The following is a 23,342-nucleotide window of genomic DNA, read 5'->3' on the forward strand; positions in this document are numbered from 1 at the left end:
TCATTCATTACTGATGGTAATGTAAAATGGTGCAGCCACTGGTTAAGACCATTTGACAGTTCCTCAGGATGCTAAGGATAGAACTGCCATATATCCGGCAATCCTGCTACTAGGTCTATACTCAAAAGAACTGAAAGCAGGGCCACAAACAGACATTTGCACACCGATATTTATAGCAGCATTATTCACAATTGTCAAAAGGATAGAAACAACAGAATTGAAAATCAACAGATGAATGGATAAACAAAATGTGATATATATTCAGCTCTAAGAAGAAATGAAGTCTTGATGCATGCAACAACATGGATGAACCTTGAGGACATTATTTTGAGAGAAATAGGTCAGATATAAAAGGACAAATACTATATGACCTCACTAATATGAACTAATTATTACTAGCAAACTCATGGTATTAATATCTAGAACATAGGTCACCAGAAGATAGAATGAGGGCAGAGAATGAGGAGCTAATGCTTAATTTGTGTAGAATATGTAATAAGGTTGATTGTGTTTGGAAATGGATGGAGATGACAGAAGCACATTACAGTGAATTTAACTAACAGCAATGATATGTAGGTACATTGTGGTTGAAAGGGAAAGTTGAGGATTGTTTATGTCACTAGAAGGAAAGCCAGAGGATGCAACATGGGACTATATAACATAGTGAACCTCTCCAAGGTGAAAGCATTCTAGAATTGATTGTGGTGATGTATGCACAAGTCTGTGAAAATACTAGAAGACAGTGATTGTACACTTTAGATGGATTGTACGGTATGTGAATTTATTGCAATAAAACTTTTTTTTTAAGTGAATTTTATACTCCCAGGCACAGTCACTTAGATCGAATTCTAGGAACAGCCACTTAGTAGTAGGTGCTAGTGTGACCACCAACTTAGAAGACTCAGATTATCCTTCAGTGAAATGGAGATAATACTACCCACACAGAATTGTTTTGAAGATTAGAAAGCTTATACTTAAAAACTCCTTGCTTATAGCAAGCAGGCACTCAAATGTATAGTTACAATAAGTTACCATTAGTAAGTCATCCTCTCCCTGAATGTACCTTATTTTATAATTTGGAATCACTTAAATTTGTTACGTATTTTTTTCTAAAAAACCATCCAAATTTAAAAGGAAAAAAAAGGCAATCTCCAAAAACCGAAAGCAAACTAAAACAAACAAGTATGTACATGACTGGTGGGATAACCAACTGGAAAAATCCTCAGTGTATCTTTGAAATTCAGTATTTAAAATCTCTAATGAGATATATCCATGTATATGAGGGATGGAGGGGTCCTTAAAAAATAAATTTAAGACACAAGAGGATGGCAGCATAGAGAGATGTTGATGCTAGTTTGTCTCCCTGGAACAACTAATAAACAATTAGGAACAACCAGTAAATAATCTAGAATAACTGCAGGGGGACAAACGTGACTGTCCACTCATCATACACCAACCTGAATTGGGAGGATCACAGCATAAAATCTGTAAGTAAAACCTGAGGATCCAAGCCGGGTATCCCCTCCCCCCCATGGCCCAAACTGTAGTCCCGTGGTTCTAGACAGCAGCACTCTCCGAGCAATGAATACAGCTCAGCTGAACTCCAACTGGGATTTTAATTAACAAACATGGGCTGCTCAATACACAATTCGAATCCCCAACAGGCAGACAGAGGCTTTTGGTGATGACTGACCTTGGAGAGCCGGAGGGTGGCTGCAGACTGGCCCTGAAGGGGGCTTTCTGTCCCTTTTTCGGCTCAGTGGAGAAAGCCTCATCCATTTTCAGTTCCCAGCACCCTGATTCAGACAAGGGTGGTGATAGCAGAGGCAGAGAGACAATTCAAATGTAAATGAGCTCTCCCTAGGGGGTGTATCTTCCCTAAGAGGAAGAAGGCGGTGCCAAGCTCTACTACCCGCCTTCCATTCACAACCAGACCCCAGAGCCTGGGGGAAAAAAGCCACGGGCCATACCTCCTTGCACCAGTCAGGAGCTACAGGCTGACAGGCACCACCTGCTGGGCAGAAAAGCACAGTGACTTGAGGCCTCACAGGGTATATCAACCTGCTAAGACACCCTCAGGGAAACAGGATACTATTGCCTCCTTCCAAGACCTGAGCCCGTTCTAGTCTGGGAAAATCTGATTGGGGTAACCAAGGAAACCAGATGCCTAGACAAAAGAAAACTACAACCTACAATAAGAAAAATGAGGTTATGGCCCAGTCAAAGGAACTAACTTACACTTCAACTGAGAGAACAGGAATTTAAACAACTAATGCTAAATCAATTCAGAAAGTTTAGGGAAGATATGGCAAAAGAGACAAAGCATATAATGAAAACACTGAGCGTACATAAGGTAGAACTCAAAAGTTCGAAAAACCAACTGACAGAATCTATGGAAATGAAAGGCACAACACAGGAGATAAAAGACACAATGGAAACATACAACAGCAGATCTCAAGAGGCAGAATAAAACACTCAGGAACTGGAGAACAAGGCACCTGAAAGCCTACATACAAAAGAACAGATAGAGAAAAGAATGGAAAACTATGAGCAACATCTCTGGGAACTGAAGAACAGTACAAAATGCAGGAATGTATGTGTCACCGGTATCCCAGAAGAAGACAAGGGAAAAGGGGCAGAAGCAATAATAAAAGAAATAATCAATGGAAATTTCCCATCTCTTATGAAACATATAAAACTACAGATCCATGAAGCACAGCATACCCCAAACAGAACAGATCTGAATAGGCCTACGCAAAAACACTTCATAATCAGATTATCAAACGTCAAAGATAAAGAGAGAATCCTGAAAGCAGCAAAAGAAAAGCAATCCATCACATATAAAGGAAGCTTGATAAGACTATGTGCAGATTTCTCAGTAGAAACCATGGAGGCAAGAAGGAAGTGGGGTGATATATTTAAGATACTGTAAGAGAAAAACTGCCACCAAGAATCCTATATCCGGCAAAACTATCCTTCAAATATGAGGGAGAGCTCAAAATATTCTCTGACATACAGACAATGACCGAGTTTGTGAACAATATAACTGCTCTACAGGAAACACTAAAGGGAGCACTACAGACAGGAAAAGACAGGAGTGAGAGGTTTGGAAAACAATTTTGGGAGATAGTAGCACAGCAATGTAAGTACACTGAACAAAGATGACTGTGAATATGGTTGAAAGAGGAAGGCTGGGACCAAGTGGGACACCAGAACAAAAGACGAAGGATAAAGACTGGGACCATGCAACTCAGGGAAACCTAGGGTGCTCAACGATTGTAATAAAAGGTACAAATATGTTTTTACATGAGGGAGAACAAATGAATGTCAACATTGCAAGGTGTTAAAAATAGGGTGGGATTGGGGGGAAAATACAATCAATGCAAACTAGAGACTATAATTAAGAGAAACAATCCTTTAATATAACAAAGCCAATATACCAAAGCTAAATGCATATGCAGTGGTTGGGGGGACAGAGGGGAAGGGTATGGGACTCCTGGCATTGCTGATGTTGTTTGACTCTTTATTCTACTTTAATTTAATGCTATCTTTCCTTTTGCTGCTTTCTAGCTGTGCCGGTTTGAGTGTATTGTGTCCCCCAAATGCCATTATCTTTGTGGTCTTGTGTGGGGCAGGCGTTTTTGGTGATGGTTGGATTTGCTTGGAATGTGCCCCACCCAGCTGTGGGCAATGATTCTGATGAGATGTTCCCATGGAGGCATGGCCCCGCCCATTCAGGGTGGGCCTTGATCGGTGGAGCTATATAAATGAGCTAACTCAAAGAGGAAAGACAGTGCAGCTGGGAGTGATGTTTTGAAGAGAAGCAAGCTTGCTAGAAAGGAACGTCCTGGGAGAAAGCCGTTTTGAGGCTGGAGCTTTGGAGCAGATGCCAGCTGCCTTCCTAGCTAACAGAGGTTTTTCCGGATGCCATTGGCCATCCTCCAGTGAAGGTACCCAATTGCTGGGGTGTTACCTTGGATGCTTTGTGGCCTTAAGACTGTAACTGTGTAGTGAAATAAACCCCCATTTTATAAAAGCCAATCCATCTCTGGCGTTTTGCATTCCGCAACATTAGCAAACTAGGACAGATTTTGGTACCAGAGAAGTGGGGTGCTTTTGCTGCTGAGTTTGCAAATACCAAACATGTTGGAACGGCTTTTCAAATGGATAAGGGGAAGATTCTGGAAGAATTGTGAGGAGCTTGATAGAAAAGGCCAAAACTGCTTTAAAGAGACTGTTTGTGGAAATATGGACTCTAAAGATACTTCTGATGAGGACTTGAGCAGAAATGATGAATGTGTTGTTGCAAACTGGAAGAAAGGTGATCCTTGTTTTAAAGTGGCACAAAATTTGGCAAAATTGAGTCCTGGTGTCAGATGGAAGGAAGAATTTAAAAGTGACAACCTGGAATACTTAGCTGAGGAGATCTCCAGACTACGTGTGGAGGACATATCCTGGCTTCTCCTTGCAGCTTATAGTAAAATGCGAGCAGAGAGAGATAAACTTAGAACTGAACTCTTGGCTTCCAAGAAACCAGAAACTGATGGCTTGGAAAATTACAGGCTTCCAGGGGGTGGAATCCCAGAAGCTACAGCCCAACGTGAGGATGGAACCAAACATGGAACCCAGCCGCCATTTCAGTACAAGCCAAGATTGGAAAAGGAGTTAAGCAGAAAGGATTTGTGGAAAATCCTATTGTCTGATGGCTTTGACCCCTGTGTGCTTCGTGCAAAGCCAACAGAATTTTTGCGAGATCTTTATAGACAGAGCCATTGCCGGTCTGGACTGGAGGAGACAGACAAGGAAAAAATTAAAGGAAAAATCTCTTCAAAGACAGAGCCATGGAGGTTAAGGTCTGGAGTCAGGAGGTCTAGGGCTGAGAGAGCGGAGCAGCCCACACGCAGGGAAAGGGTGAGTTTGCCCTGGAGGTCGAGGGTGGGCTTTCCGCCTCGATGCTCTGGAAGAGTTTTGCCACCCCAAGCCCCAAAGAGGGTGGAGCACATTCCCAGGGAATTGGGGAGAGCCTGGCTGCCACCACGCTGTTCTGAAGGGGTTGAGCGTGTGCCCCGGAGATGGAAGAGAATCCGGGAGCTGCCCCGATGTTTGAGGAGGGTGGGGCCGAGAAGGTGGTCTCCCCAATGTGTGGATATATTGGAGCACTCACCTAAGTGTTTGGAGAGGAAAGGGCTGCCGAAAAGGCCCTTAGGAAGGGTTAGGCTCCCGCTCTCTCAAGCCCCAAGGATGCAACGTTGTTTTGTTAGTGACTCTCAGACTTTGAAATCTAATGGAGTTTGTCCTGCGGGTTTTAGGAACTGTTTTACTCCTGTTAACCCTGTTTTTCTTACTGTTTCTCCTTATGGCAATGGAAATGTTCATCCTATGAATGTCTCTCCTTTGTATATTGGAAGCACATAACTTGTTTTAGGTTCACAGATCCACAGCTAGAGGGTAATTATGCCTTAGGACTGACCAAGCCTAAACTGATTTTGAAGGGATTTTGTACTTAACTTTTGTTACTGAAATGATTTAAGTTTTTGTGATATTCTGATGAAATGAATGTATTTTGTATTTGGAAAGATAATGCCATTTTGGGTTCCAGGGGGTAGAATGTGCCGGTTTGAGTGTATTGTGTCCCCCAAATGCCATTATCTTTGTGGTCTTGTGTGGGGCAGGCGTTTTTGATGATAGTTGGATTTGCTTAGAATGTGCCCCACCCAGCTGTGGGCAATGATTCTGATGAGATGTTCCCATGGAGGCATGGCCCCGCCCATTCGGGGGTGGGCCTTGATCGGTGGAGCTATATAAATGAGCTGACTCAAAGAGGAAAGAGAGTGCAGCTGGGAGTGATGTTTTGAAGAGAAGCAAGCTTGCTAGAAAGGAACGTCCTGGGAGAAAGCCATTTTTGAGGCCGGAGCTTTAGAGCAGATGCCAGCTGCCTTCCTAGCTAACAGAGGTTTTTCCGGATGCCATTGGCCATTCTCCGGTGAAGGTACCCAATTGCTGGGGTGTTACCTTGGATGCTTTGTGGCCTTAAGACTGTAACTGTGTAGTGAAATAAACCCCCATTTTATAAAAGCCAATCCATCTCTGGCGTTTTGCATTCCGCAGCATTAGCAAACTAGGACACTAGCTGTCATGTTCTTTTTTTTTCTCTCTCTCTCTCTTTTTTCTTTTGTCTCTCTACCTTCTTTGACTCTTTCTCCTTCTTTGTGGAAGAAATTGAGATGTCCTTATACAGACAAGTGGCAATGGTGCTGAATACATAAATACATCACTATACAGGGAATCGATTGTTTACTTAGGATGGAATGTATGATGTGTGTACAAAACCATCTTAAAAAAATGGGTTGATGAGGAAATCTTGAAGGCACTATATGGGATGAAATAAGACAGATACATAACGAAAAATATTGCAGAGTCTCACTGATATGAACTAATTATAATATGTAAACTCATAGACATGAAATACAAGTTACCAGAATATACAATGAGGCTAAATAATGGGGAGCGGTGCTTACTATGGGCAGAATGTTCAACTAGGGTGAACTTAAACGTCTGGAAATGGACAGGGGTGATGGTAGCATGTGAGAATAATTAACAGTGCTAAAAGATATGTGAAGGTGGTGGAAAGGGTAAGCTCAGAGTCACATATGTCACCAGAAGGAAAGCTGGAGGTTAAAAGATGGGAATGCATAAAACAGTGAATCTTGTGGTGGAAAATGTCCATGATTAACGGTACAAATATTAGAAATCTCTTTCATGAACTAGAACAAATGTATGACACTATACCTAAAAGATAATAATAGAGGGGCAGGAGGCGGGGCAAGATGGTGGACTGGTGAGCTGTATGATTTAGTTATTCCTCCAGAAAAGTAGGTAGAAAGCCAGGAACTGCGTCAGCTGGACACCACAGAGCAATCTGACTTTGGGCATACTTCATACAACACTCATGAAAACGTGGAACTGCTGAGATCAGCGAAATCTGTAAGTTTTTGCGGCCAGGGGACCCGCGCCCCTCCCTGCCAGGCTCAGTCCCGTGGGAGGAGGGGCTGTGAGTTCCAGGAAGGAGAAGAGAGAACTGCAGTGGTAGCCCTTATCGGAAACTCATTCTACTGATCGAAACTCCAGCCATAGATAGACTGAGACCAGACACCAGAGAATCTGAGAGCAGCCAGCCCAGCAGAGAGGAGACAGGCATAGAAAAAAACAACATGAAAAACTCCAAAATAAAAGCAGAGGATTTTTGGAGTTCTGGTGAACATAGAAAGGGGAAGGGCAGGGTTCAGGCCCTGAGGCTCATATGCAAATCCCAAAGAAAAGCTGATCTCTCTGCCCTGTGGACCTTTCCTTAATGGCCCTAATTGCTTTGTCTCTTAGCATTTCAATAACCCATTCAATCTCTGAGGAGGGCCCCCTTTTTTTTTTTTTTAATCCTTTTTTCTTTTTCTAAAACAACTACTCTAAGAAGGCCAATACAGAAAGCTTCAAAGACTTGCAATTTGGGCAGGTCAAGACAAGAGCAGAACTAAGAGAGCTCTGAGACAAAAGGCAATAATCCAGTGGCTGAGAAAATTCACTAAACACCACAACTTCCCAAGAAAAGGGGGATGTCCGCTCACAGCCATCATCCTGGTGGACAGGAAACACTCCTGCCCATCACCAGCCCCATAGCCCAGAGCTGCCCCAGACAACCCAGTGTGACGGAAGTGCTAAAAATAACAGGCACACACCACAAAACTGGGAGTGGACATTGGCCTTCCCTGCAACCTCAGCTGATTGTCCCAGAGTTGGGAAGGTGGAGCAGTGTGAATTAACAAAGCCCCATCCAGCCATCATTTCAGCAGACTGGGAGCCTCCCTACACAGCCCAGCAGCCCAGAACCGCCCTGGGGGGACGGCACTCACCTGTGACATAGCACAGTCATCCCTCAACAGAGGACCAGGGGTTGCACAGCCTGGAAGAGGGGCCCACTTGCAAGTCTCAGGAGCCATACTCCAGTACCAAGGACTTGTGGGTCAGTAGCAGAGACAAACTGTGGCAGGACTGAACTGAAGGATTAGACTATTGCAGCAGCTTTAAAACTCTAGGATCACCAGGGAGATTTGATTGTTAGAGCCACCCCCCCTCCCTGACTGCCCAGAAACACGCCCCATATACAGGGCGGGCAACACCAACTACACACGCAAGCTTGGTACACCAATTGGACCCCACAAGACTCACTCCCCCACTCACCAAAAAGGCTAAGCAGGGGAGAACTGGCTTGTGGAGAACACGTGGCTCGTGGACGCCACCTGCTGGTTAGTTAGAGAAAGTGTTCTCCACTAACCTGTAGATCTGATAAATTAGAGATAAGGACTTCAATTGTTCTACAAATCCTAAAAGGATCCTATAAAGTTCAGCAAATGCCAAGAGGCCAAAAACAACAGAAAATTATAAAGCATATGAAAAAAAACAGACGATATGGATAACCCAAGCCCAAACACCCAAATCAAAAGATCAGAACACACACAGCACCTAGAGCACCCACTCAAAGAACTAAAGATGAACAATGAGACCACAGTACAGGATACAAAGGATATCAAGAAGACCCTAGAAGAGCATAAAGAAGACATTGCAAGACTAAACAAAAAAATAGATGATCTTATGGAAATTAAAGAAACTGTTGACCAAATTAAAAAGATTCTGGACACTCATAGTACAAGACTAGAGGAAGTTGAACCTGGATCCAGTTGAACCTGGATCAGTGACCTGGAAGATGACAGAATGGAAAATGAAAGCATAAAAGAAAGAATGGGGAAAAAAATTGAAAAATCGAAACGGACCTCAGGGATATGATAGATAATATAAAACGTCCAAATATAAGACTCATTGGTGTCCCAGAAGGGGAAGAAAAGGGTAAAGGTCTAGGAAGAGTATTCAAAGAAATTGTTGGGGAAAACTTCCCAAATCTTCTAAACAACATAAATACACAAATCGTAACTGCTCTGCGAACTCCAAATAGAATAAATCCAAATAAACCCACTCCGAGACATATTCTGATCACACTGTCAAACACAGAAGAGTAGGAGCAAGTTCTGAAAGCAGCAAGAGAAAAGCAATTCACCACATACAAAGGAAACAGCATAAGACTAAGTAGTGACTACTCAGCAGCCACCATGGAGGCGAGAAGGCAGTGGCACGATATATTTAAAATTCTGAGTGAGAAAAATTTCCAACCAAGAATACTTTATCCAGCAAAGCTCTCCTTCAAATTTGAGGGAGAGCTTAAATTTTTCACAGACAAACAAATGCTGAGAGAATTTGCTAACAAGAGACTTGCCCTACTGGAGATACTAAAGAGAGCCCTACAGACAGAGAAACAAAGAAAGGACAGACAGACTTAGAGAAAGGTTCGGTACTAAAGAGATTTGGTATGGGTACATAAAGGATATTAATAGAGAGAGGGGAAAAATATGACAAACATAAACCAAAGGATAAGATGGCTGATTCAAGAAATGCCTTCACGGTTATAATGTTGAATGTAAATGGATTAAACTCCCCCAATTAAAAGATATAGATTCACAGAATGGATCAAAAAAAAATGAACCATCAATATGTTGCATAGAAGAGACTCATCTTAGACACAGGGACACAAAGAAATTGAAAGTGAAAGGATGGAAAAAAATATTTCATGCAAGCTACAGCCAAAAGAAAGCAGGTGTAGCAATATTAATCTCAGATAAAATAGACTTCAAATGCAGGGATGTTTTGAGAGACAAAGAAGGCCACTACATACTAATAAAAGGGGCAATTCAGCAAGAAGAAATAACAATCATAAATGTCTATGCACCCAATCAAGGTGCCACAAAATACGTGAGAGAAACACTAGCAAAACTAAACGAAGCAATTGATGTTTCCACAATAATTGTGGGAGACTTCAACACATCAATCTCTCCTATAGACAGATCAACCAGACAGAAGACCAATAAGGAAACTGAACACCTAAACAATCTAATAAATGAATTAGATTTAACAGACATATACAGGACATTACATCCCAAATCACCAGGATACACATACTTTTCTAGTGCTCACGGAACATTCTCCAGAATAGATCATATGCTGGGACATAAAACAAGCCTCAATAAATTTAAAAAGATTGAAATTATTCAAAGCACATTCTCTGACCACAATGGAATACAATTAGAAGTCAATAACCATCAGAGACTTAGAAAATTGACAAATACCTGAAGGTTAAACAACACACTCCTAAGCAATCAGTGGGTTAAAGAAGAAATAGCAAGAGAAATTGCTAAATATATAGAGACGAATGAAAATGAGAACACAACATACCAAAACCTATGGGATGCAGCAAAAGCAGTGCTGAGGGGGAAATTTATAGCACTAAACGCATATATTAAAAAGGAAGAAAGAGCCAAAATCAAAGAACTAATGGATCAACTGAAGAAGCTAGAAAATGAACAGCAAACCAATCCTAAACCAAGTAGAAGAAAAGAAATAACAAGGATTAAAGCAGAAATAAATGACATAGAGAACAAAAAAAACAATAGAGAGGATAAACATCACCAAAAGTTGGTTGTTTGAGAAGATCAACAAGATTGACAAGCCCCTAGCTAGACTGACAAAATCAAAAAGAGAGAAGACCCATATAAATAAAATAATGAATGAGAAAGGTGACATAACTGCAGATCCTGAAGATATTAAAAAAATTATAAGAGGATACTATGAACAACTGTATGGCAACAAACTGGATAATGTAGAGGAAATGGACAATTTCCTGGAAACATATGAACAACCAAGACTAACCAGAGAAGAAATAGAAGACCTCAATCAACCCATCAGAAGCAAAGAGATCCAATCAGTCATCAAAAATCTTCCCACAAATAAATGCCCAGGGCCAGATGGCTTCACAGGGGAATTCTACCAAACTTTCCAGAAAGAACTGACACCAATCTTACTCAAACTCTTTCAAAACATTGAAGAAAATAGAACACTACCTAACTCATTTTATGAAACTAACATCAATCTAATACCAAAACCAGGCAAAAATGCTACAAAAAAGGAAAACTACTGGCCAATCTCCGTAATGAATATAGATGCAAAAATCCTCAACAGAATACTTGCAAATCGAATCCAAAGACACATTAAAAAAATCATACACCATGACCAAGTGGGGTTCATTCCAGGCATGTAAGGATGGTTCAACATAAGAAAATCAATCAATGTATTACAACACATTAACAATTCGAAAGGGAAAACTCAAATGATCATCTCAATAGATGCTGAAAAAGCATTTGAGAAAATCCAACATCCGTTTTTGATAAAAACACTTCAAAAGGTAGAAATTGAAGGAAACTTCCTCAATATGATAAAGAGCATATATGAAAAACCCACAGCCAGCACAATACTCAATGGTGAGAGACTGAAAGCCTTCCCTCTAAGATCAGGAACGAGACAAGGATGCCCACTGTTACCACTGTTATTCAACATTGTGCTGGAAGTGCTAGCCAGGGCAATCCGGCAAGACAAAGAAATAAAAGGCATCCAAATTGGAAAAGAAGAAGTAAAACTTTCATTGTTTGCAGATGATATGATCTTATATCTAGAAAACCCTGAGAAATCGACGATACAGCGACTAGAGCTAATAAACAAATTTAGCAAAATACCAGGATACAAGATTAATGCACATAAGTCAGTAATGTTTCTATATGCTAGAAATGAACAAACTGAAGAGACACTCAAGAAAAAGATACCATTTTCAATGGCAACTAAAAAAATCAAGTACCTAGGAATAAAGTTAACGAAAGATGTAAAAGACCTATACAAAGAAAACTACATAACTCTACTAAAAGAAATAGAAGGGGACCTTAAAAGATGGAAAAATATTCCATGTTCATGGATAGGAAGGCTAAATGTCATTAAGATGTCACTTCTAACCAAACTCATCTACAGATTCAATGCAATCCCAATCAAAATTCCAACAACCTACTTTGCAGACTTGGAAAAGCTAGTTATCAAATTTATTTGGAAAGGAAAGATGCCTCGAATTGCTAAAGACACTCTAAAAGAGAAAAACGAAGTGGGAGGACTTACACTCCCTGACTTTGAAGCTTATTATAAAGCCACAGTTGTCAACACAGCATGGTACTGGCACAAAGACAGACATATGGATCAATGGAATCGAATTGAGAATTCGGAGATAGACCCTCAGATCTATGGCCGACTGATCTTTGATAAGGCCCCCAAAGTCACTGAACTGAGTCACAATGCTCTTTTCAACAAATGGGGCTTGGAGAGTAGGATATCCATATCCAAAAGAATGAAAGAGGACCCCTACCTCACCCCCTACACAAAAATTAACTCAAAATGGATGAAAGATCTCAATATAAAAGAAAGTACCATAAAACTCCTAGAAGATAATGTAGGAAAACATCTTCAAGACCTTGTATTAGGCGGCCACTTCCTAGACTTTACACCCAAAGCACAAGCAACAAAAGAAAAAATAGATAAATGGGAACTCCTCAAGCTTAGAAGTTTCTGCACCTCAAAGGAATTTCTCAAAAAGGTAAAGAGGCAGCCAACTCAATGGGAAAAAATTTTTGGAAACCATGTATCTGACAAAAGACTGATATCTTGCATATATAAAGAAATCCTACAACTCAATGACAATAGTACAGAAAGCGCAATTATAAAATGGGCAAAAGATATGAAAAGACAGTTCTCTGAAGAGGAAATACAAATGGCCAAGAAACACATGAAAAATTGTTCAGCTTCACTAGCTACTAGAGAGATGCAAATTAAGACCACAATGAGATACCATGTAACACCGATTAGAATGGCTGCCATTAAACAAACGGGAAAGTACAAATGCTGCAGGGGATGTGGAGATATTGGAACTCTTATTCATTGTTGGTGGGACTGTATAATGGTTCAGCCACTCTGGAAGTCAGTCTGGCAGTTCCTTAGAAAACTAGATATAGAGTTACCATTCGATCCAGAGACTGCACTTCTCGGTATATACCCGGAAGATCGGAAAGCAGTGACACGAACAGATATCTGCACGCCAATGTTCACAGCAGCATTATTCACGATTGCCAAGAGATGGAAACAACCCAAATGTCCTTCAACAGATGAGTGGATAAAGAAAATGTGGCATATACACACGATGGAATACTACACGGCAGTAAGAAGTAACGATCTCGTGAAACATATGACAACATGGAGGAACCTTGAAGACATAATGCTGAGTGAAATAAGCCAGGCACAAAAAGAGAAATATTATATGCTACCACTAATGTGAACTTTGAAAAATGTAAAACAAATGGTTTATAATGTAGAATGCAGGGGAACTAGCAATAGAGAGCAATTAAGGAAGGGGGAACAATAATCCAAGAAGAACAGATAAGCTATTTAACGTTCTGGGGATGCCCAGGAATGACTATGGTATGTTAATTTCTGATGGATATAGTAGGAACAAGTTCACAGAAATGTTGCTATATTAGGTAACTTTCTTGGGGTAAAGTAGGAACAGGTTGGAAGTCAAGCAGTTATCTTAGGTTAGTTGTCTTTTTCTTACTCCCTTGTTATGGTCTCTTTGAAATGTTCTTTTATTGTATGTTTTTTTTTTTTTAATTTTTTTTTCATACAGTTGATTTAAAAAAGAAAGGAAAGTTAAAAAAAGAAAAAAAGAAAAGACAAACAAGGAAAAAAATATGCAGTGCCCCCTTGAGGAGCCTGTGGAGAATGCAGGGGTATTGGCCTACCCCACCTCGATGGTTGCTAACATGACCACAGACATAGGGGACTGGTGGTTTGATGGGTTGAGCCATCTACCATAGGTTTTACCCTTGGGAAGACGGTTGCTGCAAAAGAGAGGCTAGGCCTCCCTATAATTGTGCCTAAGAGCCTCCTCCCGTATGCCTCTTTGTTGCTCAGATGTGGCCCTGTCTCTCTAGCTAAGCCAACTTGAAAGGTGAAATCACTGCCCTCCCCCCTACGTGGGATCAGACACCCAGGGGAATGAATCTCCCTGGTAACGTGGAATATGACTCCCGGGGAGGAACGTAGACCTGGCATCATGGGACGGAGAACATCTTCTTGACCAAAAGGGGGATGTGAAAGGAAATGAAATAAGCTTCAGTGGCAGAGAGATTCCAAAAGGAGCCGAGAGGTCACTCTGGTGGGCACTCTTACGCACACTTTAGACAACCCTTTTTAGGTTCTAAAGAATTGGGGTAGCTGGTGGTGAATACCTGAAACTATCAAACTACAACCCAGAACCCATGAATCTCAAAGACAATTGTATAAAAATGTAGCTTATGAGGGGTCACAATGGGATTGGGAAAGCCGTAAGGACCACAATCCCCTTTGTCTAGTTTATGGATGGATGAGTAGAAAAATAGGGGAAGGAAAGAAACAGACAAGATACCCAGTGTTCTTTTTTACTTCAATTGCTCTTTTTCACTTTAATTATTATTCTTGTTATTTTTGTGTGTGTGCTAATGAAGGTGCCAGGGATTGATTTAGGTGATGAATGTACAACTATGTAATGGTACTGTGAACAATCGAATGTACGATTTGTTTTGTATGACTGCGTGGTATGTGAATATATCTCAATAAAATGAAGATAAAAAAATAATAGAGGGGCAAATAGGGAAAAAAATATACCTATTGCAAACTATATACTACAGTTAGTAGTATTTTAACATTCTTTTATCAACAGTAACAAATGTACTATACCAAAACTATGAATCAATAATGGAAGGTGGGTGGTTAGGGGTATGGGAGGATTTGAGTTTCCTTTTTTTTTTTTTTTTTTGTCTTTATTTCTTTTCTGGAGTAATGAAAATGTTCTAAAAATTGAAAAAAAAAATTAATTGTGGTGATAGATGCAAACCTATATGATGGTACTGTGGGCAACTGATTGTATACTTTGGATCTTTGGATAATTGTATGGTATGTGAACAAACTCAATAAAAATTAAAAAAAAAAATGTGGCCCACACAAATACTCCAATTAAAAAACATCTTTTAAAATGAAAAATAAATAAATAAATTTAAAAAGTCATCCCTTTTCCATCCCTGCATTACCCCTACGTTTGTTATGTTTACCTATGTAACTTGTTTTCAGCTAAACTGTAACATAATTTTGTCAAGTTAAAAAATAATTTTAACATTGAGATTTTGATTAGAAACATAGTAAGCCCACAAATTAACCTGGAATGAAATGACATAGCAATAATTAAGTTCGCTCATCCTGAAACATCATAGACCTCTTTATTTTTTCCATCTTAAATTATTTTTAGATCAACCCCAACCTATGCTGTAACTTAGGCCAAATGACATCCCCTAACATGACTCCACTCATCTAAGTGGACTGCAAGGATTAAATAATATTCAAATTTTTGAAAACTAATATATAAACAAATATTTGTTCCCTTTAATTGATTATAATTAACCTATAATATATTCATTTCTAACCCCCTGATGCTTAGAATAGGCCTGTGCAGAAGTTTAGGGTTAATGGGTTGTTGATAGCTTGCTGACCTTCCCCAATCCCTCCTTTATGCCTCCAAAGAGGATACTGGTGAGAGACAGCATATATTTATCAATAAATATTGAACTCCTACTAAGTGCCAGATACTAAATTTAGTGTGGGAATATAAGAGTACGCAAAATAACAAGTAACTTGGGAAGAGAAAAGGCCTGATCCCAAACTCCCAATTTCAACAGCAACAAAGAGACAAGGGGTAGGAGAATCCACCAGAAGTTGCCTCACCTCCCTGAGAGACCTCAGGCATTTTCACTCACTAGCCATACTGCCTGATCATAGGGAAACACACCTGCAGAAATCATAAGTATATTAACATGTTTTAGCTTTAAGAGGAAAGTTATCCTCCTCAAAAATGAAAGCCTAAGTTTTATTCCTATTTGCAAACATTTTTAGAAATATATAAAAATAGAAGGCAGCCTATAGTAGAGGCAGGTGCTCAAATACTTCTTTGTTACTTCTTTGTTACTGATGACCTGACCTTTATAAAACCTAAAACTGTCTTCACAAATTAAATTCAATATAATTCCTTCATTTTAGCAATTAAACAAGAGAAATGTAAAATATAAAATCTTATACTTAAATAAAACATTGTCTTTTATTCTCCAATTTTTAATGATAAACTTGATCTACTTTCCAATCTATAAAAGTAAATTTTTAGCAACTAAAGATTTTATTAACAGGCCTAGCTTTCATGTATAAAATTAACTGAGACACTAGATTTTGAATTATTCTACATGTAGGAGCAACTTACACTGGGGTGACTTCGAGGAGGTAATCTTTCTCTTGGCAGTCTTTCATAATCATATCGTCCCTCAGACCACATCTCATCTCTTCTGTAAGCCACTGAAGAACAAAAAAGAAACCGAAGTATTATTATTTTTGTGTTATTAGGAAGTAAAAGAAGAGGATAAGGAAGGAGTAAATGATTACCTTCCAACTACAAATATTTTCCAGAGCTATGTAAGGAAAAAAACGTAAGTGACCAAAACCAAAAGGAAATAACAGTGATTACAGCAACTCTTCTTCCAAATCGTTTGGAGATTTTCTTAAAAAAAAAAAAAAAGTAATGGGAATCCCTATCTGCCTTCTATCTTTAAGGCTTCAAAGAGCTTGTTCCCACAAACTTCTTCATTTCCATTATAGAAAAGAATGGAAAAGAACCATTTTCATGAATAGTTTAAAAAGCTGATCAGCAAAGCTCCTCCTATTTCCTGACAGATGGTTTGTGTAGCATTACATTTTCCTTTTCTACATTTTTTAAGCTCACATTTCCTCTCTCTAGGTTCACTGAAGTGGTTTTAACTAGGAAAAAAAAAAAAAGTGTTAAACGAACAAATCTGTAAAAACACACCAAACAGTCTTGATCCTTAAACAAAACCTGAAACAAACTATCTTGATTTTGTTTTTAATGCTATAAATGTATTTGAATGAAAAGGCATTCTCATAAAATGTGAAATTAAAAGTTCTTTCAGCATTTTTCACATTGGGATGTAAAGAATGTTTCCTTCTTTGACTGAGAGATGACACTTTCTGAGTAGAGGGTTAATATAGTGAATTACAGAGTTCAGGGGACACGTAGCTGCCGTGAACAGGCAAAGGACAAGATAGGCAAGGCAAAAAAGAGAGATGAAAATAGGCCACCAGAAATACACTTCTAAGGTCACTTATATGAAATGGGATACAGATCAGGGGTTGGCAAACTTTTTCTTTAAAAGACCAAACAATAAATATTTTCACTTTGCAAGCTACAAGTCTTTAACAACTACTCAATTCTGCCATTGTAATGGTAAGTAACCAAAGACACTACATATATATATATATAGGTGTTTCTGTGTTCCAATGAAACTTTATTTTCCAAAACAGGTGGCCAGCTCACGGGTGGTAGCTTGTTACCCTGGAATACATGACAGAATCAGGAGAGCATAAAACAATAATGGAGGAGGATCTGGGCCGAGAACTGTGAATCATCCTGATGTGTGGGAGAAGAATCATGAAGGAGAAGTGAAAATAGGCCAGGTATGAAGTTAGGGCCTTTTAGTACACACAAAATAAAGTTAACAATTTCAGATGCACATTTGACAGGTCTGTGAAGGAAAACATTTCAAAGAAGACATATGTTGAGATGGCTCCTTACGATGAAATGGTAAGTGAGGAGAAAGAAAGACATGGATATTCCATTTTGGTAGGGTATAATAGCTAGAGACTCATTAATATATTAGCTTAGGCTAAGGGGGAAAAAAATATTGGAAGATGAGAACAGTACTTTTTGACCCACAGCACAAACGATCCTAATTTTCTCTGTTAAAGCTTACCCTATACTATCTTCTCATACACATATATCCAATAAAGTAAAAGAACTAGCTAACTAAAGATGCCTATGGAAATATTAAGAGTTACAAATTAGCTTTTTAACATTATGTGTATGAACCCAAAAGAGTCATGGACACACAATAAGAACAATTTATAAAAAAGGAAATACAAATGGCTCCTAATCATTTGAAAAATGCTCAGTCTCTTTGAAAATGAAGAAAATGAAAACCAAAACTAAAATCGAATACCATTTTTCACCCCCAAAGCTTTGCAGAAATCAAACTGCTTTGGTGAGAGTAGGGAAAGAAATACTCTCATACATTAGTCAAAGAAATATAAATTGGTACAAACTCTATGCGAACAATTTGGCAGCATCTATTAAATTTTTAAAGGCATGTACACTTTGACTTAGCAATTCTACTTTTAGGTATACTTTGCACATGTGCACAACAAAAATTAAAAACAACCTAAAATGCCCATTAACAGGGTACTGGTTAAATAAATAGTTGAATAATCATATAAAGGAATATAATGTTAACCATTTCAAAGAAAACTGGCCCTATATGAAACAATATGGAAAGATTACCAAGATATACCGCTAAGCAAAAATGAACAAAGAGCAGATTATTATGTAGCATATGCTACCATTTGTGGAAAATAAAAGACAGGGCATGAGTCTATAAACACATGCACAGACTACTTTGGGAGTATAAACAAAAGAGTATAAAAGCAGCTGCCTCTGGGGAGAACTGGGTGGCTGGGGTATTGCTCGATGAGAAAGACTATTTTCACTGCATAACTTTTTGTACATCCTATTACCTATTTAAAAATAAGTAACTGTCTTTAAGGTCCCTAAAAATCATTCAATAAGTATAACATGTTAAGCGATAGTAAAATGATGAATTAATGAACTAAAGGAAAATATAAGTAAAAATGATTTTATAACTTAAAAAAAATAAACTATAAGAATTCTAAAGAAATACTGTACAGTTTCTTAACTAGATATAATACTAAAATATTGAAACTTACTGACTTCCTTCTCAAAATATAAAGTAACAATAACTGCTAAACTACCTACTTCAGTCTTTTCAGGAGTCAAATTTAAAGTTTTCAAAATGTTCCTGTAGGAGTCAAGGGTGGTGGTATACAGACATAAGAATTTGTGTCTGTGTAAACTAATCGGTAGAGATAAATAACTAAACCTTCACTATGTGTATGGTGAACATGTATTATTTATAAAAAAAAGGAGAAAAATATCTATTTCCATTATGAAAATGCTCAAAACTCTTAAGATAAAGAATTATGGGCATTAATAAACCATATTCTCTCAAACATGCCTCTGTAAATAGAAGATATTATTTTGACCACCAGAGGCCACCGAAATTTCTTAAGAACAAAAAAAATTAGGTTAAAAGAAGAGAATTTTTAGCCCTAATTTTGCCAGTTGAGAGCTGGTCAGGGCATCCCTCTTCTCCTTATCTCTTAAGACATGAAAATTGCACTATACATTTAAGGTAGATTTTAGTTATAAATACTAAGAACACTGGCTTTAAAAATCTCAAATAGTTAAAAAAAAAATCTGGCACCCTTAGTCTGGAAATCCCTTCAATTTTGCATTTGGCAAAAAATGGTTCCATGTTCAAAAGAACTCAGAAATCAAGACAACAATCATGAAAGGATGCTAAAAGTAAAAGTTTGATGAACAACTTAATTACTTCCTCAAAAAAAAAAAAAAAAATATATATATATATATAGTACTCAGTAAGCTTAGGTAAAATGGAAAAAACAGACAATGCGTGAGGAATGATCAAAGTTATTAATATGAAATATTCTTACCTTTAAAAAAGGAAATTCAACCTTAATCTAATCAACCCTCTAGGTCTCTTACCTTACATGAAATTCAGAGGACAGAGGAGTGACTATGTTAGAAAGACTGGGCTCGGAGGAACCTAAGTTGGCAGCTAGGTGACACAGGGCAAAAAAACACCTTTGTGAAAAATCCTAGATAAAAACCAGAAAGTAACCCAGAATACCAGTTTCAGCGATGCACCAGCCGAACAAGATCTGCTAAATCCACAGGGAACGTGCATTTGGTGAAACCAGGAGTCTGCATTCTGAAAAGAGTGAGTGAGCCAGCTGAAAGTCTGACGGCCGCGCTGCAGTGTGGGGAAACCATGGGTTGGCATTTGGAGACGGACTAGTCCTTTTTAAAAAAAAAACAAAAACCCGGGGGCAACTGCAGATATGACGGGGAGAACCACGTAATGAAGCCCGGCAGGAGCAGGCTGTACCAATGCCTCAATGTCTGGCGTGGAGGATAGCCCTTCCCACACCCGCTGTTGATTGTCTCGGGGCCAGGGGGCAGAGGGGAGCCAAAAGGAGCATGAAACCACACCCCTTGCAGCCATCTGCCCAGCGGGCTGAGGACACTCCTGCCCAGGGCCGGACCCACAGCCCAGAGCTGCGCCAAGAAACCCAGTATGACAGGGAGTGTTTTCCGCAGCACCGCGCACATGCCACAGTATCAGCCGTGGACAGTGGCCTTTAGTGCACCCACAGCTAATTGTCCTGGAGATGGGAAGGCGGAGCTGTGCAAAAAGGGGGAAACTAACATACCCCATTCAACTATCTTTACATCAGGCTAGGAACGTCCCTGCACGGCCCAGCAGCCCAGGGCTTCCCTGGAAGGCCAGCGTGCACTTGTGACGTGGCGCAGCTTCCCTCAGCAGGGGTCCTGGAAGAGCACAGCTGGGAAGGGGGACCTGCTCGGAAATCCCAGGAACCCTACGCCAACACCAAGGACTTGTGGGTCAGCGGCAGAGACGATCTATGGCAAGACTGAAATGAAGGCTTAGACTCATGCAACACCCTTCAATCTCTGGGAACACCTGGGAGGTTTGATTATTAAAGCTGCCCTGCCTCCCTAACCACCCAGACACATGCCCCACATGCAGAGCGGACAGCACCAACAACACACCCAAACTTAGTGCACCAACTGAACCCCACAAGAATCAGATCCCCACACACCACAGAGACAAAGTTGGGGAGAACTGACTTGAGGGGAATAAGTGACTCATGGATGCCATCTGCTGGTTAGTTAGAGACTCTATGCCACCAAGCTGTATATCTGACAAATTAGAGATTGGTACTTTTTACAACCTGAAAGAACCCTATCAAGTAAAGCAAATGCCAAGAGACCAAAAACAACAGAAAATCTTAAAGCATATGATAAAACCAGATGATACGGAGAACCCAAACCCAAACACCCAAATCAAAAGATCAGAAGAAACACAGTACTTGGCACAATTAATCAAAGAACTAAAGACAAACAACAAGAGCATGGCACAGGATGTAAAGGACATAAAGAAGACCCTATAAGAGCATAAAGAAGAAATTGCAGCAGTAAATAAAAAAAAAAGAAGATCTTATTGAAATAAAAGAAACTGTTGGCCAAATTAAAAAGACTCTGGATACTCATAATACAAGATTAGAGGAAGTTAAACAACAACTCAGCCTCCTCGAGGACCACAGAACGGAAAATGAAAAAACAAAAAAAAGAACGGAGAAAAAAATCGAAAAAATTGAAATGGTTCTCAGGGATATGATAGATAAAATAAAACATCCAAATTTAAGACTCATTGGTGTGCCAGAAGGGGAAGAGAAGGGTAAAAGTCTAGAAAGAGTAGTCAAAGAAATTGTTGGGGAAAACTTCCCAAACTTTCTATACAATATAAATACACAAAGCATAAATGCCCAGCGAACTCCAAATAAAATAAATCCAAATAAACCCACTCCGAGACATATTCTGATCAGATTGTCAAATACTGAAGAGGAGCAAGTTCTGAAAGCAGCAAGAGAAAAGCAATTCACCACATACAAAGGAAACAACATAAAACTAAGTAGTGACTACTCAGTGGCCACCATAGAGGCCAGAAGGCAGTGGCATGACATATTTAAAATTCTGAGAGAGAAAACTTTCCAGCCAAGAATACTTTATCCAGCAAAACTCTCCTTCAAATTTGAGGGAGAGCTTAAATTTTCCACAGACAAACAAATGCTGAGAGATTTTGCTAATAAAAGACCTGCCCTACTTCAGATAACCAAAGGGAGCCCTACCGACAGATAAACAAAGAAAAGAGCGAGAGATAGAGAGAAATTTAACAGACATATATAGAACACTACATCCCAGGTCATCAGGACACACATTCTTCTCTAGTGATCATGGATCTTTCTCCAGAATGGACCGTATGCTGAGACATAAAACAAGCCTCAATAAATTAAAAAAAAAAAAAATTGAATTTGTTGAAAGCACATTCTCTGACCACAATGGAATACAAATAGAAGTCAATAACCATCAGAGACTTGGAGAATTCACAAACACCTGGAGGGTGAGGGAGAGATGAAATGAGGGGGAGATGAAAACATTCCCGGACAATCAAAAGCTGAGGGACTTCATCACCAGTAGATCAGTCCTATAAGAAATGCTAAAGGGAGTCGAGCAGGCTGAAAGGAAGGGACACTAAACAACTGACTGAAACTACATGAAGAAATAAAGATTTCCAGTAAAGATCACATGGTAAATATAAATCCCAATACTTCTGTATTTTTCATTTGTAACTCCACTATTTACTTCCTACAGAATCTAAAACACATAAACTGTAATGATAAATCAGTGGTTTGGGATTCAATGTAAAATATGTAATTTTTGACAAGAACTACATAAAGGTGGGGGAATGGAAGAGTATAGGAACATAGTTTCTGTGTCCTTTTGAAGTTAAATTGGTATCAAAGAAAAACAGGATTGTTATATATTTAAGAAGTTAAATTTAAGCCTCATAGTAAACACAAAGAAAGTATCAGAGAATATGACCAGAGAGATGAAAAGTAGAGTAGGGGTTACAAGAAGTGGGAGAACAGGCAATGGGGAGTTAAGAAATGAGTGTAGGGTTTCTATTTGGAGTGAAGGGAAATTTCTAGTAATGGATGGTGGGAAGGTGACAGCATTGCAACATTCTAAATGTGATTAATCCCACTAACGGAATGCTAGGGAGGGGTTGGAATGGAAAGATTTAGGCTGTATATATGTTTCCACAACTGAAAAAAAAAAAAAAAAAGACAATCTAAATAGATGACAATTAAATGCCAAGGATGATCCTGGATGGGATCTGAGGATGGAGGAGAGGCGGCTCAAAGGGACACAGATGGGACATAAGAAAAAAAAAAAGGAAATATAGAATGTAAGCTTTGTATCAATGTCGAATTTCTTGAACTTCTTAGCTGCAGTTAATGGGATTGCCTAAAAGAATGTTCTTGTTCATGGGAAATGTATATGTGAATTATATTGTTTGTTCAAGGATGTGTGCAGCTTGCTCTCATATGTTCAGAAGACAGAGCAATAAATGATGGATGATAGACAGGGAGGGAGGGAAAGAAAGAAATGGTGGTGTGACAGGATGTTCAAGTTGGTGGATCGGGGTATC

General features: G+C 39.2%; 1 protein-coding gene across 13 annotated transcripts in view; it reads right to left on the reverse strand.

Annotated features, from left to right (window-relative positions):
• Positions 1-23,342, reverse strand: part of PPHLN1 (periphilin 1) — a 195,639-nt gene that overhangs the window by 155,586 nt on the left and 16,711 nt on the right. For all 13 annotated transcript variants that reach the window (XM_037848306.1, XM_037848304.1, XM_037848303.1 and 10 more), the window contains one exon: positions 16,304-16,395. In XM_037848306.1, coding sequence (XP_037704234.1) covers positions 16,304-16,395 — 92 coding nt within the window. The remainder of the gene's footprint in view (positions 1-16,303; positions 16,396-23,342) is intronic.

Source organism: Choloepus didactylus, chromosome 8 (assembly GCF_015220235.1).
Source record: "Choloepus didactylus isolate mChoDid1 chromosome 8, mChoDid1.pri, whole genome shotgun sequence".
Classification (NCBI taxonomy): Eukaryota; Metazoa; Chordata; class Mammalia; order Pilosa; family Megalonychidae; genus Choloepus; species Choloepus didactylus.